Genomic DNA, 17,371 nt, shown 5'->3' with positions numbered 1-17,371 from the left:
TTGAAAACGGCAGATAGGCGCCTCCCTGTTTCCCTCGCGGACATCACGTGAGCGAGGAGGGGGGCGCGCGCTTGGTGGGGTCCGGCAACCGAGGGAGGGCAGGAGAGAGAGGGAGAAGCCGGACTCGGGCGATGCCGTCGGGCGTCTCGTGGCAGCGACGATGCCATGGCGGGCCAAGCGAAGGAGGCAGGAGGGGATCCCGCACTGAAGGCTAGCGGTCGGAATCGACACGAGGGGCGCCGCCGCCGCCGCCAACGGTCTGTGGGCGCCTATGGCTGCGCCGGGGGAGCTGGACCAAGACACGGTGCTCCGGTTCCTGGCAGAGCGCGGAGGCCGGGCTCGCAACGCCGACCTGTTGGACCATTTCCGTGGCTTCCTCAACTCGCCGGACCCCGAGAGCCGCGCCCGGGCCCGCGAGCACTTTAAGGAGCTGGTCAACGCCGTAGCCACGGTGCGGCAGGAGCCCGGCTCCGGCACCAAGTATGTGCAGTTGCGCAAGAAATATCGCGGCGGTCGGAAAGGCGAATTGGCAGCGGCGGCGGCCGAGAATGACTCCGGGGCTGTCGGGCACCCCGAGGACACGCCGCGAGGAGCGGCCCGAGAGGAGGAAGCCGGCGCCGAACCGCTGAAGGGAGAGAAGGGGGCGAGAGGGGATCCCTCTGCCCCTTCTGGAGAGCTGCCGCCCGAGAAGAGCGGCGGCGACGACGCCTTGGAAGCACCGCCGGAGACACTTTCAACCCGAATCCCCCAGGCACCTCTGGCGAGCCCAGAGAGCCCGGGAGAAGGAGGAGGAGGCGGCAGCCGGGTGGAACAGCAGAGCAGCCCGCGGCGCCTGGAGGCGGTGCCGATGCCCTCGGGCGATGCTGAGCCTGAGGAGAAACCCGGCGGGGACGCCGTTGCGGCCCTGCTCGAAGAAGACTCGCCGCCCTCCACTAGCCCGGCGGGCGGAGCCTCTACCGGCGCCAACACACCCAGGTGTGGGCACAAGGTCTTCCGGGAGCGGATGGTGGGCAGTTCCCCTCAGCAGAAGCGCGGGGGGCTCCTGCACCGCGGCGGCAGCGGAGGAAGCCGCGGCGGGGATTCGGACAGCGCCTCCCTGGCCTCTTCGTCGGCCGAGGACGAGGGTGGCAGCAGCGGGGGCTCGGTGGCCTTGGACCCGCTGGAGCACGCCTGGATGCTGTGCGCTTCGGACGGGCGCTGGGAAAGCCTGGAGAGCTTGCTCAGCTGCGAGCCGGCGCTGTTTCCCAAGCGCGATTTCATCACGGGCTTCACATGCCTCCACTGGGCGGCCAAGCTGGGCCATCCCGAACTGCTGGCCCGGCTGGTCAACTTCGCCCACCGGCAGTGCCTGCCCATCAACATTAACGCGCGCACTAGCGGCGGCTACACCGCGCTGCACCTGGCTGCCATGCACGGCCACTTGGAAGTGGTGAAGCTGCTGGTGGGCGCCTACGACGCCGACGTTGATATCCGAGATTACAGCGGCCGCAAGGCCTCGCACTACCTGAGCCGGGGCACCGCCGAAGAAGTACGCAGCCTGGTCGGGGCTCTGCAGGATGAGGTCGACAGCGGGGCATCGAATGGCAGCAGCCGCTGGAGGCTTTCCAGGGTGCTCCCCTCTAACCTCATTACTTACAAGCTTTCCCACCATCACCATCATCACGGGGATGAAAGGGAATCGGGAGACGGTTCTGCAGCACCCAACAAGAGCAAAGAGCTCAGTAGGAAAACCTCTGGCAGTGGTAGGATAAAACCCCGACTCAACAAAATCCGGTTCCATACTCAAATCATCCATCCTTCTTTCAGGGGAGATGCAGAGGAGGAGGAGGAGGAAGAAAAGTCCCTGAAAGCCTCCTCCAAGCTCAGACCTAAATCCAACATATTTGGTTAAAAGGACAAATGTGTCCTTTGTTATGATGGGTTTAAAATCAACCCTAAAGGCATACCTTTAGTGTCTAAGCAGGCTTAAATAGAATTAAGTATTTTGGTTGGGAAGTTTTTAGGTTAGCTATATTTTAGAGCTTCATAATTCAGTGATTAATGGAACCAAAGCTTAAAATTTAAAAAAAAAATAAACTTGGTTTTTAAAAAAGTAATGATCAAGTTTTATATTGACCACATAGTAAGATCTGTTTCTCCAGTGTAGATAATATCTATTGAAACATTAAATGTGTGGCCTCCATCAAAATTAACTCATATGATAGAGGTTTGCAAGGTAGAAAATCAGTCCATTTGCTTATTAAAATTCATCACCCGTAGAAATCTATGTTGGGGAAAAGATAACACTTTCACATTTCTTCATGATTTTTACTTTTGTTGAAGTATTCAACATACTTACTTTTTAAAAAGCCAAATGAAATATTGTCTACGCATTTGCAGAGAAGGCATTTAGGATTTGCAGCAATTGATGAATAGGCAAGTGTGATTGTCTTGCTGATTGACATGCAAGGCAATTTCCAGGATTACCCTAGTCAGGTGAACCAGGTGATTAAAGCTGCTTAGGGGGTATATGTGGAAGAAGAAATGGCATTTGGGGACAGTTAACCATTCTTGCTGTCCTTTCCAAGCGTTCTCTGTCACCTCTCATGCACATTAGCATGGCAGGACAACCTGTGTTGCCATGCCTTTTTTTGCGAGAATAGACATGAATTAAGACGCATATTTCAGGACATTCATATAAAATGTTATGTGACAACTGGTGTAGGCTGTATTAGTTATCCAGAATCTGTAAACTTGATGGGAATTGTGCCATTGACTTTTAGAATACCCATTGCACCTAATTTATAAAGTTTTCTAATAGTACTTCTGAGCTCTGACCTTTGACTATGGTTTATTTACCAAGTGCAATACCTTTGGGAATGTGGTACTAACAGATAAAGTCAACTTGGTTTTGTTGTGAGACAAGACATTGATCAACTTTTGTCCTACACCTGAAAACTATTTAATTTGAAAAATAATTTAAACATTCCACTTGAATGGTTACAGTAGAGCAATGGTAATAAGCATGTAGCAAAACTTTCTTTTTATGTGGCCATTTCTGTAAACAATATAATCATTTGGATAAGCTGTCTTGAATATTAGTTCTAGTGTTTGGCCATTAATTTGTTAAATAGGAAATTAGAATTTAAGAAAAATCTTAAAACCTTAAGTAGATATCTTAGCATTCTGGAACATTGCTGATTCAGATATTAGGGAGACAATGGAACACTGTCTAGTGTAGTAAAATGCTAATAAATATAGTGCTTAGCTTATAAATATGTACATAAATATTTCTACAGATAAAATCGAGCAGTGCCACAAGAATCCATATTTATATAACTGGAAGTGAAATGTAAATTATGTGGATGAACGCTTATCCAATCTGATATATAAGATACAGAAAGCACATGATTATTTGCTGAAGCATGTTACAGAATGTTAGAGAATCTTTCATTATTTACATTTTACAATTCTTTTTTTTAAGTGAACAAACCTGTGATTTTTAAAAAGCACAGAATTCTTTATAGTGTGAAAATTAAACACATTTTTACTTTAATAGTAATAGTGTCAGGAAAGTAATATTTTTAAAAATATTTGTTCCAAATGTAGTGATTTTTATTAAATGTGTACTAGCACTTTTCCTTCAAAGAATATCTGGGCTGGTCCTCAGATGCTGCTTATGTAACTATTAACAATTCAATGCTGCCAAATAAATGCCGAACTAGCTAAAGCATGTTTCCAAATTAGTTTTTGAATATTTTGGAAATAATAGTTTTATACTGATTTAAAGACAGATTGCAATTCTAAAACAATAGTTATACTACTGTTTTTAAAAGATATTACAATAATATCACAATTACCATAAATTGTAAAATGGTATTAAAAATAAAAGTATATGTCCCTTCTGTCGTTACAACTATCTTTTTGGATGTTAATCATCATCTGTTAATCATATATTGGTAATTCAACTTTAATTGTTTTTAATTTTTTCAGCACTGTAGGCAGCTATCTATACCCAATTAATATCTAAAGTATAATTTTTACCTAGAAAATGAAAAAAATTGTAGTGTTAATGTTTTTTATACTCTTGTCAGAAACATGAGTTTGACAAAAGTTGTAACAATATCCTTACTAAGATATCTAACAGGGTCTAAAAACTTTGCTGTAAAAAAACCTAAATTGCAAACTGGTTACCATACAACTGGTACACTACTTTGGTACTTTTTTATGCACACAATAAAAACATGAAAACGTGTTTTCAATTTTAGTTTATAAGCTATAATTACAGGTGCCTTTGTTAACCATTGCAAACTACGAAGAAAGGAGTTTATTGAGCATTTCTCTTATTTCAGTAGGTTGAAGGCCACTGGTGTCTTACCAACATATTACTTGTAGCAAAATAAATATTCCAAAGTGACATTCTACATTATAGCACTAAAGATTTTATAATTTTAGCAAAGATTATGTAAAGGTTAAACATTCTGTGGTGCAGAATAGTGTCTGAAGTCCAATATTATTAAAAATCTTACTAAGAAAACATGAAATAATTTCAACTTTATTGTATGATATCTCAAAGACCATAATTCTCTACCCACTTCATCCTTTCTAAAGTGTTTGCTCTGTAACATATTTAAATTGCTCTGTCATATTTATAGCTGAGGTTGTATTTTTGTGGATGTGTATTTAAATGTTCATCTGAAACTTAGGCCTACACAATCCATCTGAGTATCACAGAAAATATTTTGAATGTATTCCTCAAACAGCTGAAACTGAAATTTTAGGCACCATTTTCTGTGTTACAAACTAGTAATAGAAATACAAGAATTTGTAAATACTATTTGACATTGGAGCACAATGTAAAATTTTGGAAACTTACATGAGGTGTAATTCTTTGATTCTAAATACTGAAAACCAGTGTCTTGTGTATAGGTTGCATTTTCACAACTACAGTAGATGTACATGAGAAATTAAGATCTGCAAATTGTAGAAGTATATGAAGAATAAATTTTGATAATGCAAAATTAAGTCTGACTTGATACGTACATTTTGTTCAAACCATAGTTCATATTTCCCAAGCACAAACATCTAAGTCTACTTCCCACTAATAGAAATGTTTTGTTTTAATCTGTGACATAACTGACATATCAACATTGATTTACACAGAATGAAATCAGGAATCTTGAGCTGTTTCTTTCGGAGGAGATGCAAAATCAGTGCTTTGCCCCACACGTGCCAGCTATTGAGCTTTATTAATTCTAGCAACCCTACATGGAAATAGGTTGCGATATTTTTTTTTGCTACCTTATCCTTGAATAGAGTAGAATTTTGCAAGATTTGGTAAAACTGATGATAAAACATGTGTGAATGAATACTTGAGTGAGGAATTGTTGTAAAGCTAACTCTTTTAATTGTCATTGTACTTTTCATTTTGGAATTATATTTGTACTCAATTAATACTGGCTGTTGAACTAACCTCAGTGGAAATCCCACACCTCTTACTTTAAAGATTTGAAATTAACTATACAATACTTTTGTCAGAATAATCAAAAATATCTGCCCAGGAAAAGACATAACTCATACCAATTTAAGTTGACATTAGCATACTTTATTATGGAGGCTACTTGGATCTTGATGGATAGCATTGGATCTAGAAATATTAACTATCTTTGGATATGGAACATATCCATGCAGAACATGTATATTATTTTAATATTCTAAAACCAAAAGCGATTGTTATTCCACTATGTTGAAAGATTTGATTTGAAATTCTTCAAGTGCAAAACCTTGCACATTATATGCTTATTGTTATTACATTATTGTATTGAATATCTAGAAATAATGTTTAAATAGTTTTTTTTCCCCCAAACCTGCAATCCCTTAATTTGGGGTAGAGTCAGGGTGACTGAATGGAACTGAGTGTTTACTGGTCAGATGCCCTTCCTGATGCCTATGCGGAGTTTGCAGCAGATATTTTCTTTGCACCTTGAGAGTAGTTCAATCCTAATCACTGTTCAGGGTTGAATTCTTAACCTTCTGAATGGGAGGAGAGCATTTTGAACACTAGGCCACCACGCCACTCTAATGTTAATGTATATTGTAAGAATAACAATGCCTGGCATTTTATCAGTTTTTTATGAGAAGTTTGCACTACACCAAAAATGAGAGTTCCAAAAGTACTTAGAAATTTAAGAAATATTTCTTAAATCTACATTTATTGATTGGCTGCCAGTTCTTTAAGAAGATATTTCAGGCAAAATTAAATTCTTCCTTCATAAACAGCTGGTGCATATCAACCAGCAAAGAATGAGTCAGAGCATGGGTTTACACAAAACAATGAACTCACACTTTGTGATTCAATTTTGAGGCTAACGTGAATGGAGTCAATTGTTTTTATGCAGTAAATCTCGATTAAACAAACGTGACATATAAGAAAATCATTAGTTCATTGTGACCTTTTTCCTTAATGAGGTGGCCTTACACAAGCTTTTCTTTCTTAACATTTGCTATTTTATCTACAGTATCAAAATACTGACAAATTTTACAGGATTGTTTCAAAACAAACCATATGGAGCACTTTGAAAACTTAAAACTACATTACAAAATACTTTCAAGATTCAAATTAGTTTTGTTTTAACAGTAAGTTTTTACTTGTTAAGAATAATACTATAGACTTATTGATGTAAATTGAAAATTTTAAATTGAGTTATTTTACAGAACTATTATTTCATTGAAATATACCCAGAGTAACACACTATCTCATGTGCAAATTTGTCCATTTAATTCTGAAGTGTTACCCCCTCCCCATAAATTAGAGCAGAATGCTAACAGGACATCAATCACAGAAGTTGTTGCCTGTTAGAACTGCTCATTTCTTGCAGCATGTATTTTATATTAAACATCGATTTTGTTCATGCATTATTCATGAACCTTTCCTACATCTAGTTTCCAATCTCAAATTATCAGAGTTACAAAAACTTTGGAATGCAGACCCAATTATCCTCTTTTTCTGCCAGAGCATCCAGAATCCTTTTAACTCTACTCCAAAACAGACCTGAGGTTAATTCAGTCTGCAAGATTATCTCTCATTATCCTATCCTGTAACACTAGTTTTACTTCCATCAAACCTGTTTTTAAAAATAAACTGATGGAATCAAAAGCTGTCCCTTTCTGCCCAAGTGATGAGAATGATAAAGTTGATGTTTTCTTATCAGTCTAGGAAGAACAAAGGAGAATTCTAGTCAGGAGGTGGGAGAGGGTTAAATGTGGTCTGGACAAAATATCAAGCCATCATTGTAAACCTATAAATTACCTGCTGGAGCCATGTTTGAATATAATCTGTTTCTAGAAACTCAAACACAAGTTGGTCAAAATTATTTTGAATTTATCACAAGCATGGGCAGTTTTTCTCTCTAATCTGACAATTTTATCCAATGCTGCAATCCCTGAATTTTCTGAATGCACATTTGTCATTTTCATATTTCCTTTTTGTACTCCTTAGTTCTCAAACCCTATTCTCCAAAACTTATTTGTATTCTGTTATGACTACTAACCTTAATATCAAGGTCTTACCTGAAGATGCTGAATAATTTTTGTCCAGTTTTCAACCAATTTTTTTAAGGAAATGTCAAAAGATAGAAAGTAGTCAGGCTACAACTTCACCAGGATCTTGGATGAAATTATCTGAAACTACTTCAGTCAAGATTCAGGCTGTACTTGAATACCGTCCCAAAAATCGCATTCGTCACTTTCAGTTAACCTCCGAAAGGGTACCATCAATCATACATAATTGATATGTGCAACATTCATATGTACAACTGCAGACATAATGCTGATACAGTGGTGGGTTCCAGATCCCGTTCCAACCACTATGGTTGGAATGGGCCCGGTGTCGCCCACATGAATACGCACAGATTTAATAGCTGAGTTCACAGATGGCCAGAGTATGGCACATTCTTTCATCTACAGTAGATATAAAAAGTCTAGACATCAATTTTCAAACAAATCTTTTAGTAAGGAAAATAGTAAAAAATATACAAAGACTTGGTTGCTTCAATACACAGACTCTTATAAACAAGGATGTATCTGTTCAGAATTAACCAATCACATTCAGATTGATGACAAATGGTAGTCAGTATATACCAGTGGTGATTTGCAGGCAGTATGCCCTAGTACGGGTGGACTGGTGCCTGCCCAGAGCACCGGATACTGTTCCGGTACGGTGCTCCGGAGGGCCCACCCGCCCGAACTCCTTACCTGTCTTTAAACGCTTCAGTGCTTCTGTGCGCATGCATGGCGCATACAGCACCTGCGCAATGCTCTGCCTAACAGGTGGAGCATCGTGGAGGCTGGCGGAGGCATCACTGGAGGGTAAGACACATGCATGTGCTGTGTGCGTGTGTGCATGCTGCATGTGTTCATGTGGAGGATGCCGGATTCAGAACCCACTACTGGTGCATACAGTATGTCTGATGCTCCATCAATTAAAATGACCGATCAAGTCCATATAAAGTTCAACTGTTCTAGTAGATTTTCCTGACATTTATTCAGTTGCCTCTTAATACAAAAGTTCTGGTCTGCAAAGAGTTTACAATGCATCGGAGGGATCTCATTGTTGGAAGATACCAATCAGGAGAAGAGTACAAAATGGTACCAAAAAAATCCAAGGCATTGGTTATATCATGGAGCACAGTGAAGATAGTCACCCAAAGTGGAGAAAATACCAGATAGCTCTCAACTTACAATAGTTCATTTAGTGACCATTCAAAGTTACAATGGCACTGAAAAAGTGGCATGGCCGTTTTTCACACTTATGACCTTTCTAGCATCCCCATGAGCATGTGATCAAAATTCAGATGCTTGGCAACTGGTTTTTATAATACTTACAACTGTTGCGGTGTCCAAGGTCATGTGGTCCCCTTTTTCAACCTAACAAGCAAAGTCAAGGGGGAGGCCACATTCACTTAACAACTGTATTATTAACAACCACAGTGTGGCAAGAAAGGTAATAAAATGGGGCAAATTTCACTTAAATGTTTCAACCACAGAAATTCTGGGTTAAATTGTGGTTGTAAGTCGAGAACTACTTGTATGGCGCAATGACATTGCCAAGAACTGGATATCCCTCCAAAATTGATGGGGGGAAAAACCAGAAGAAAACTGGTCCGAGAGGTTGCCAAGAGGCCTACAGCAACATTAAAGGAGCCCTAGAAATTTTTGGCAAATAGTGGTTGTGTACTACATGTCACAACAATATTCTATATTCATTATATTTCTGGGCTGTGGGGAAGGGTGGCTACACTGAAGCCTTTCCTTACAAAGAAAAACATCCAAGCCTGACTACATTATGCAAAACACTACATCAAGTCTGACAAAACAATGTGGGAAAATGATGATACCAAGGTTGAGCTTTTTGGCCATAATTCCAGGTATTTGTGCACATCCCCACAATCTGACAGATTTGGACCATTTTTGGAAGGAAGATTAGGCAAAGATTCCCCTCTAAAAGATTTAAGCCTGTTTGTCAATTGAATTTTATAGATTATATGTTGCATTAAAGGTGGAAAAAATTCTGAAGTGATTTATTTGGGTCTGATTTTTTCATATCTCCAAAACCTGGCATTTTAATAGGGTGTGTATCCTTCCACACAGTTTCTATTCCTGGTCCTGATCATGACTTCTGCTAATGTCATCTGCATCTTGCTGTCATAATATAGAGTACATAATGCATTTTTTTAGAGAAGGTCCTAGGACTAGTAAATTCCTTGAAGACAGATGAAAAAAATACAAAAACAGATGGCAATTAAGGAGCTTGCCACAATTATATCATAGAAAGAATGCTATCCTTAAAAGTATCTTTCCCATGTCATTGATTGATTGCAATGTAAGGACTATAGATTGCTTTGTATCGATAGGATAGAACAAAATACACATTCGGTTCTCAGCTAGATATGCCTTTCAAAATTCTTTGCTCTTCACGCTTTTGACAATCTCAAATCTGAAAAAAATGCATGCATCTCTTTTAACAGAGAAACTTACAGTTATGCTGATTACTGGTAATTGTGGTCCATCTCTGAATTGTACACAATATTCAAGAAGGTTGGTATAAAAAAATTAACATGCCTGCAATCATTCTCAGACTGTTAAGGGCAATTATGTTGTTGAAGTATGGGAATGAGATGGATTATTTACCTCCTCTAGGAGCTCAAGTTGATAAATGCAACTTACCACCATTTTTTATGGTACAAGATAAAGCATCGCTCAGACTCTCTTGTGAGGCATACCTGAGGGACTGGCTAGGGTGAGGTTCTCAGATTCTTTGAGATATTTATATAAATGTTTCCTAGGTGACTCATAGGTTTTGCAAATTCACAACACTCTTTTATATACGTAAATGGTTCAGTTAGTGTGTACCTGTAATTAAAATAATTCTGTCCTTGTTTTACCTTAAGAAATGACAGCAAACAGCTATATATCAGCTTATTTTTTTTTAAAAAATAGACTATATGGAAATCAAGTCCAATTTTTTAAGGAGCCACACCTAAAACGCATTGAACAATAGGATTTCAGTAAATGGGAAAAGTAAGGTTCATTATTACTATGTCTGTTGTTAACATGTACACACAAGCTTCAATATCAAATGAAAAATCAATATATGATTTCCAGTGTGGAAAAAAAAAACCCTTTTGGAAAGGACAGTAAGCTGATGTTCAGAATCATCAATCTAGAAACCGTCCCGAGCGTTTCTAACCTACTTCCAAGAGCTTTTAAATTAGGTAAGAATGTCTGATTGTCACTTATTGCTCACCCCTGCCAATAAACACCAGTATCTGCTTGCCCACACATGCACAATAAAGGGATTGTTACACCAGGTCACACTGCTGTTTCCTGATATTTGCATATAACAGATTGCACAGATACTAAAGAATCATATGCCATTTTTTGCTTCTTAGGAAGTCAGCTTCAGCTTATGAAAACATACACTTTTTCATAAAATGTATTAGTCAGAAAAGAAGCTACTGACTTCTGATTTATAATTGTTACTAATGTTTTAATTAAGCATTTCACTTTATGTTTTTACAGTATCAGCAGAAATTTGAGAGTAGTACACATACATTTGCTTATTAGTAAAGATTATGAAGCTCATTAGGTATACAAAAACAGCCTTTTGTTGTTACAGATGTTTTATATTGCAACTCCCAGACTTACTGCAGTATATTAACTGGTTGTGATTACTTTTTTAACATTTGTACAAGTTTCTAAAGAGGAACCACATGATCTGAACCATGGAGAAGATGTGATCTACATGAATTCTCATGCCAATTTTTTAAAGTTAAAGATAAATTCTTTAACTTATATATTAAATGTGATTCTATTTGTCACATAAGAAAGCTCAATGCTTATAAAATCCTGCTTCTTGTGTTTAATTTCAGTTTTTTTTTCTCGGAAAAAAGTACATTGGACATGCACAGAGTATGAAATACCATTCTTGAAATATGGACAGTTTATACATGGGGAAATATTAAAAACACATAGTGATTTTTAATGTGCAATTTAAATAACGTATTAGAATAACCTTGTTACTTTTATATTTACAAAGAGAGAAAAATCTTAGATTAAATCTTTCTCAGTTTCTACTTTCCTTCTCATGCCTTTAGCAAAGAACAGAATAGCTTGCTTGTTAAGCAAGACAAATTAGACAATTTGTGTGACTCACACATCTTTCCAAATTTCCAGTATAAATAAAACACCTCTCTTGCAAAGATAAATGCATGGGATTAAATGCGCACATAGAATCTCTCCCATTATGAGGTCATTACTGCTACTTCAAAACATTGCGTAGTTAAAATGAAAGAATACAGCAGCAGGAGATAATTATCTCTATATCAATTTGGAAACTGCATTGTTAGTGAACTTTCAAAGCAGAAAAAATCTGTACCACACCAAAATATGTGTCTTTCAAAAGCAAACTTGGTTTCCTACATTTGAAAGTGAGAAAAAAACAAACTTCTGACTGAACAGAAAAATCGGAAAATATTGCCATTTTTGGTTATTCTCTAGTACAGTAGTGTTTGGAAAACATGCTTTCTTCCTATAGCTTTTCTGATTTGTAGCTGAAAGTGCCAATGCATATCATTATGAGAAGGACTCACTACAAAGTCTATAAACAATGAAAGAGAACTTTATTAAATTCAGTCATTCTTATCTACTTTCAGGAACATATGAACATATCTATGTCTTGTTGGAAGAAATGTCCTTCTGGGTTCAGCTCCAAGTGGAGAAAAAGACACTGGAGACATGGAGGCTGCTTGGAAAGATGGTTTAATGGTGGATAGGACCACATGGTTTGAGTCCTGAACAGAAAAGGTGATCACATACTTCAATGTTGGGTGGAGAAGAAGGAAGGGGTGACATGCTGAAAGTCCCTGGTTTTATGCCCCCTCTGGCCTTTGATCTTGAGCTTGTATTCTGATTGGTTGTCAGACTCCCATAGAGCAATGCAGGGGCAACTCTCTAGGCTGTGTTTTGAATCCAGGTTTGGTTGAGTTCTCAGATGCCATGTGGTGAGTGGGTAAAGGCTAATCATGCCTTAATCCCATCACGCTGGAGCTGAAAGGGAGAACTCTTTATTATGTAAAGAGACTGGCTTGGCATCTTAATGTCTCATTGACAAAGGGGGTGGGGGCAGGAAGAGTTACTTTGTCTTTAAAACATGTTTCTTCCTTTTCACATCCAGGGAAAAGTAATATTCTGCCTTTTCAATATTTCCTAGGATATTTCATTTTTCTGGGAGAGGGCTGGGTGATAACTTCCTACGGTCTGTAGAAAGAAAATATTTTGATGGTTACGGGCATAGAAGGGAGTGGAGTGTGTTTTGGCAACAAGACAACAAGGCATTGAAGAGCTCATTACTAATTCTTTAGAAAGCAGTGCCTATGATGGAATTCATTATTCCTATGGATTAGGAATGGGATGTCACGTACAGCAAGTTCATATGCGAGTAAAGGCAGGTGAGTGATATGATGTTGGTCCACCCTTTGCAGCTATAACAGCTTCAACTCTTCTGGAAAGGCTGTCCACAAGGTTTGAGAGTGTGTTTATGCGAATTTTTCACCATTTTTCCAGAAGCGCATTTGTGAGGTCACACACTGATGTTGGACGAGTATACGTGGCCTATCACTTCGTGGCTGAGTTGCTGTCGTTCCCAAACACTTCCACCTTCTTATAATACAGCTGACAGTTGATTGTGGAATATTTAGGAGTGAGGAAATTTCATGACTAGCAATAGCAATAGCAATAGCAATAGCAGTAGACTTATATACCGCTTCATAGGCCTTTCAGGCCTCTCTAAGCGGTTTTACAGAGAGTCAGCATATTGCCCCCAACAATCTGGGTCCTCATTTTACCCACCTCGGAAGGATGGAAGGCTGAGTCAACCCTGAGCCGGTGAGATTTGAACCGCTGACCTGCTGATCTAGCAGTAGCCTGCAGTGCTGCTTTTTAACCACTGCGCCACCTTGGCTCTAGATTTGTTGCACAGGTGGCATCCTATCACAGTTCCATGGTGGAATTCACTGAGCTCCTGAGAGCGACCCATTCTTTCACAAATGTTTGTAAACACAGTCCGCATGCCTGGGTACTTGATTTTATACACCTGTGGCCATGGAAGTGATTGGAACACCAGATTCTGATTATTTGGATGGTGAGCGAATGCTTTTGGCAATATAGTGTATGTGTTAATATATTTAGAGGTATATTCTTTCTGTGAAATCATTAATGTGGTCTCACCACAGGCCAACTTACATAGCTGACTGGCCAAATTTGGTTAGATTAACCAGAGCTGAGCTGAAAATTCCAGATAAATGCTAAATACTCAGGGCTTTGCATAAATCTCTCTACTGACATCTAGTGGTCTCCAAGATTTTTGCATTGCAGGTTGGCCATAAAAGCAGGAATGATTCCGTTTCAAGACAGACAAAGCACAAGCGTTTGTAGCCTTTATAGGATTATATTGAACAACATAGAAAGCCATTAATTCATCTGATTCTGTTTGTACCAGTTCTGCTTTTCCCTGTTTTATTTTTGTTTCAGACATCCTCCATCAACCAAGCATATTTTCTGGGCTATAAAATTCTTGCTGAAAATGGAAAGGGCTGCTGAGATCCCAATGTTTACCCAACTGTATTCATGGGCTCTTCCTATGTTTTATCTAAAAAGCTAGGTCACCATCTGCTTCATTCAGATGGATGTGAGAAATTTGTCTCTGCTATATTTATATCAGGTTTGTATCTACTGTAGTGCTTAAAGGTTTGTGAATCCTTTTGGTTGTTCAGTATTTTTGGCCACCGGAATCCTAAAACTAGATAAAGAGAACTCAATTAAACAAATCTGAAAAACTTTATACATTGATTTATTGAGGGAAATGATCCATCTTTATCTTTCAATAATGCAAACTCACATTTGGTCACATAATATGGTAGATATTAGCTGGTGATCTGACAGGTAGAGCTAGAGTTGATTTTTAAGAATCCTGTTTTGTTTTAAATATTCCCAGTCCCAAGGAAACTGACTAGTACTGAATATTATTTCTAGAAGAGAGAAAGGATTTGTAACCTTGTTAGCATCTATGGTTGCTTGGCAAACAAAAAAATACCCCTGTCTTTCATTTTAGGAATTAGGGAATCACTGAATATCTTTGATAATAGATTTTAATGTCATTGATACTGAATGTCAGGGTTTTTGTTATTGCTTTTAAAGGTAGCTGGCTTGTAATTTAGGATGTGTTTGCAGCCTGCTGGATAATTTTCTAATGAACACCAGTATATCAATTAAATCAATCATAACAATATCATAATTGTCATCATCATCTCCTGAGTCAGGAAAAATCCTGTTAATGTTAAGCCAGAAGAAATTAATTTGTGATCCCCAGAGGGAAATGCAGGCCATCAGCCATGTATGATAATCCATCATAATCTAATAAGCTTCTTATTATCTTGGCTGGGATTGGTGAATCACGCTTGTATCAAGACTGATGGGCCTTACATTGCCCAGATCTAGATTTAAATTGTCAGTATCCTTTGATACAGTAAAGAAAGGCTGAGAAAGCCAGAGATCATCATCATCAAAGGCAAATAAAGATTGGAGCAACAAATTAAGGTGGCAATGATTGCTGGTTGTTGTTTTGTTTTGTTTTTTATCTTGTTGTTCTTCCACGACATAAGCAATTAATGAAGTGAATTGGGATCTTAGGTTAAATGTGTTTGTTTCAATCCTGCTTTTCCTGCTTCTTGGGATAAGTAAAAAAGAAAAGTACACCCTTTGTTCCCTGAAAGGTTGCTGGCCTTTGCCTTAGGGTTTAAGATAAACTAAAACTATAGCTAATCTTTTTCAAAGCAAAGATAACCAATCTAAGGAGACAGCCCAAATTATAAATTAGCTTTTGAAACACATTCTTGAAGCTCATGTACTTTTGAAGGGAAGCAACTGGTCAAACACTACTGGGAAGACACTCTTAAAACTCAAAAGTGTATGAAGTATTTGAGTTTGCTGATGAAACGGCAGAACATGTTCTTTTCTCATGTGTACAGTTGAAAATACACATTTAAATTATATACATGTTACAATGTTGTGTAAAACTTTATTTAATGCAACAGAGTGATATTTTCAGGGTAGTGTCACCTTGTATTTCAATAATTGAAAGCAAATATAGACTGCATAGTAAATCTCCCCCTTTCTTTATCACACTTAATTGTGCAAACAATGAAGCAATTTCAGAAGCTGAACTACTTCATAGTGGCTTAAAGGGCAAGAAAAGTCCCTTTTTGCAGCCTGCACTGCTTTGTAAAGGCTGTGTTATTCCTCCAGTTTGTGTATTCATCTCTGAATTGAAGGTTCTTTTATTGAAATCTGTATGGTAAAAAAATATTCCTCTTTGTATCTCAAATCCTGATAAAAAAATTTTTATCACTATTTCATTATATTTTAAAATATTGTGTATGTGAATACTATCTAAGTGCAGCGTAATAGCAACAAACTCATTGAGTATCATACATTCTATCCTACTGCTTAGGAAAAGTCCATATTACACATCCTTTAGGTGAAGGTAAAGGTTCCCCTCGTACATATGTGCTAGTCGTTCCTGATTCTAGGGGGCAGTGCTCATCTCCATTTCAAAGCCGAAGAGCCAGCGCTGTCCAAAGACATTCCTGTGGTTATGTGACCAACATGACTAAACGCCGAAGGTGCACAAAACACTATTACCTTCCCACCAAAGGTGGTTCCTATTTTTCTACTTGCATTTTTATGTGCTTTCGAAGTGCTAGTTGGCAGAAGCTGGGACAAGTAACAGGAGCTCACTCCATTACACAGCACTAGGGATTCGAACCGCCAAACTGCCGAACTGCTGACCTTTCTGATCGACAAACTTAGCATCAGCCACTGAGCCACCCCGTCCCTTTATACATCCTTTAGTATATTTTTAATATATAACACCTCCCCTAAAAATCTAAACACCAAAATAAAGACAAAAGAACAATGGAAATAATACAATGAAACTTTGGGAAATATGGATTAATTGTAACAATGTGACTAAGGTTCTTCCCTTCTTCCCTGAACCCTAACTGCACCTGCCCAGGGAAAGCATACCAAGAAGTTTGGGAAACTGTTTTGGGGGAAATGAAGGGGAAACTCAAAAGAGGCCAATGAGGAATAGTTTCATTGGCTTGATGTTTGATGCCAAAAATACCATTTAGAAAGAGGGAATGGAACTGAGCACTGCAGAATATGGTAAGTTGTTTAATGCTATGTTTAGGAACAGGTGTCCTTCCAAAGTTTGGCACTTAATATTTGAAACACTCTGGGCCCTGCAAATAATCCATTTCCCTGTTTTCTAGAATGCCTCGCCTTGCCTCCCTAGTGTCCTTCAAGAGAAAATACCATATTTTTGGAGTATAAGACGCACCTTTTCCCTCAAAAAAGAGGCTGAAAATCTGGGTGCGTCTTATACACTGAATACAGCATTTTTTTGCCTCCTGAAACCCTTCCCTCTTCACCAAAATGGCCGTGCATAGCTTGTAGGAGGCTTTCAGAGAGCTCCTGGGGGCTGGGGAGGGCAGAAAAGAGCAAAGAATGGACCGTTTTTTGCTCAGTTTTGCCCCCGTCAGCCCCCAGGAGCACTGTATAAACTTCCTAATGCCCTTTTTTGACAAAAAATGGGCCTGTTTTTGTGAAAAATGGACTGTTTTTTGCTTGTCCCCCCCCCCCCCCCAGGAACACTCTACAAGCCTCCTAAGGGCTATTCATGCCCTTAGGAGGGCCGTTTTTGCAAAAAATGGGTTGTTTTTGGGAGGTTTGCGGAGTGCAAAAACTTTTTTTTTAATTTGCCTCTTCAAAACCT

The 17,371-nt window shown here is 39.1% G+C and overlaps 1 protein-coding gene across 2 annotated transcripts; it reads left to right on the top strand.

The window, feature by feature from the left end:
- Window positions 1–13: 13 nt before the first annotated feature.
- SOWAHC (sosondowah ankyrin repeat domain family member C) lies at window positions 14–15,913 on the top strand. 2 transcript variants are annotated; one of them, XM_087726416.1, is made up of 3 exons: window positions 14–1,742; window positions 12,192–12,342; window positions 14,068–15,913. In XM_087726416.1, the coding sequence occupies exons 1-2, from the start codon at window positions 272–274 to the stop codon at window positions 12,299–12,301; spliced, it is 1,581 nt and encodes a 526-aa protein (XP_087582542.1). In that variant the 5' UTR covers window positions 14–271; the 3' UTR covers window positions 12,302–12,342; window positions 14,068–15,913. The 2 variants fall into 2 exon arrangements, with proteins under 2 accessions (XP_087582542.1, XP_013921376.2); XM_014065901.2 differs by lacking the exons at window positions 12,192–12,342; window positions 14,068–15,913 and having other exon boundaries at window positions 14–4,234.
- Window positions 15,914–17,371: the final 1,458 nt, after the last annotated feature.

This window comes from Thamnophis sirtalis, unplaced genomic scaffold, assembly GCF_051295495.1.
Source record: "Thamnophis sirtalis isolate CommonGarterSnake01/CBP01778 unplaced genomic scaffold, rThaSir2_p1.2 scaffold_12, whole genome shotgun sequence".
Lineage (NCBI taxonomy): Eukaryota > Metazoa > Chordata > Lepidosauria > Squamata > Natricidae > Thamnophis > Thamnophis sirtalis.
Note: the sequence above shows the minus strand (reverse complement) of the source record. Positions and strands in the feature narration are given on the sequence as shown.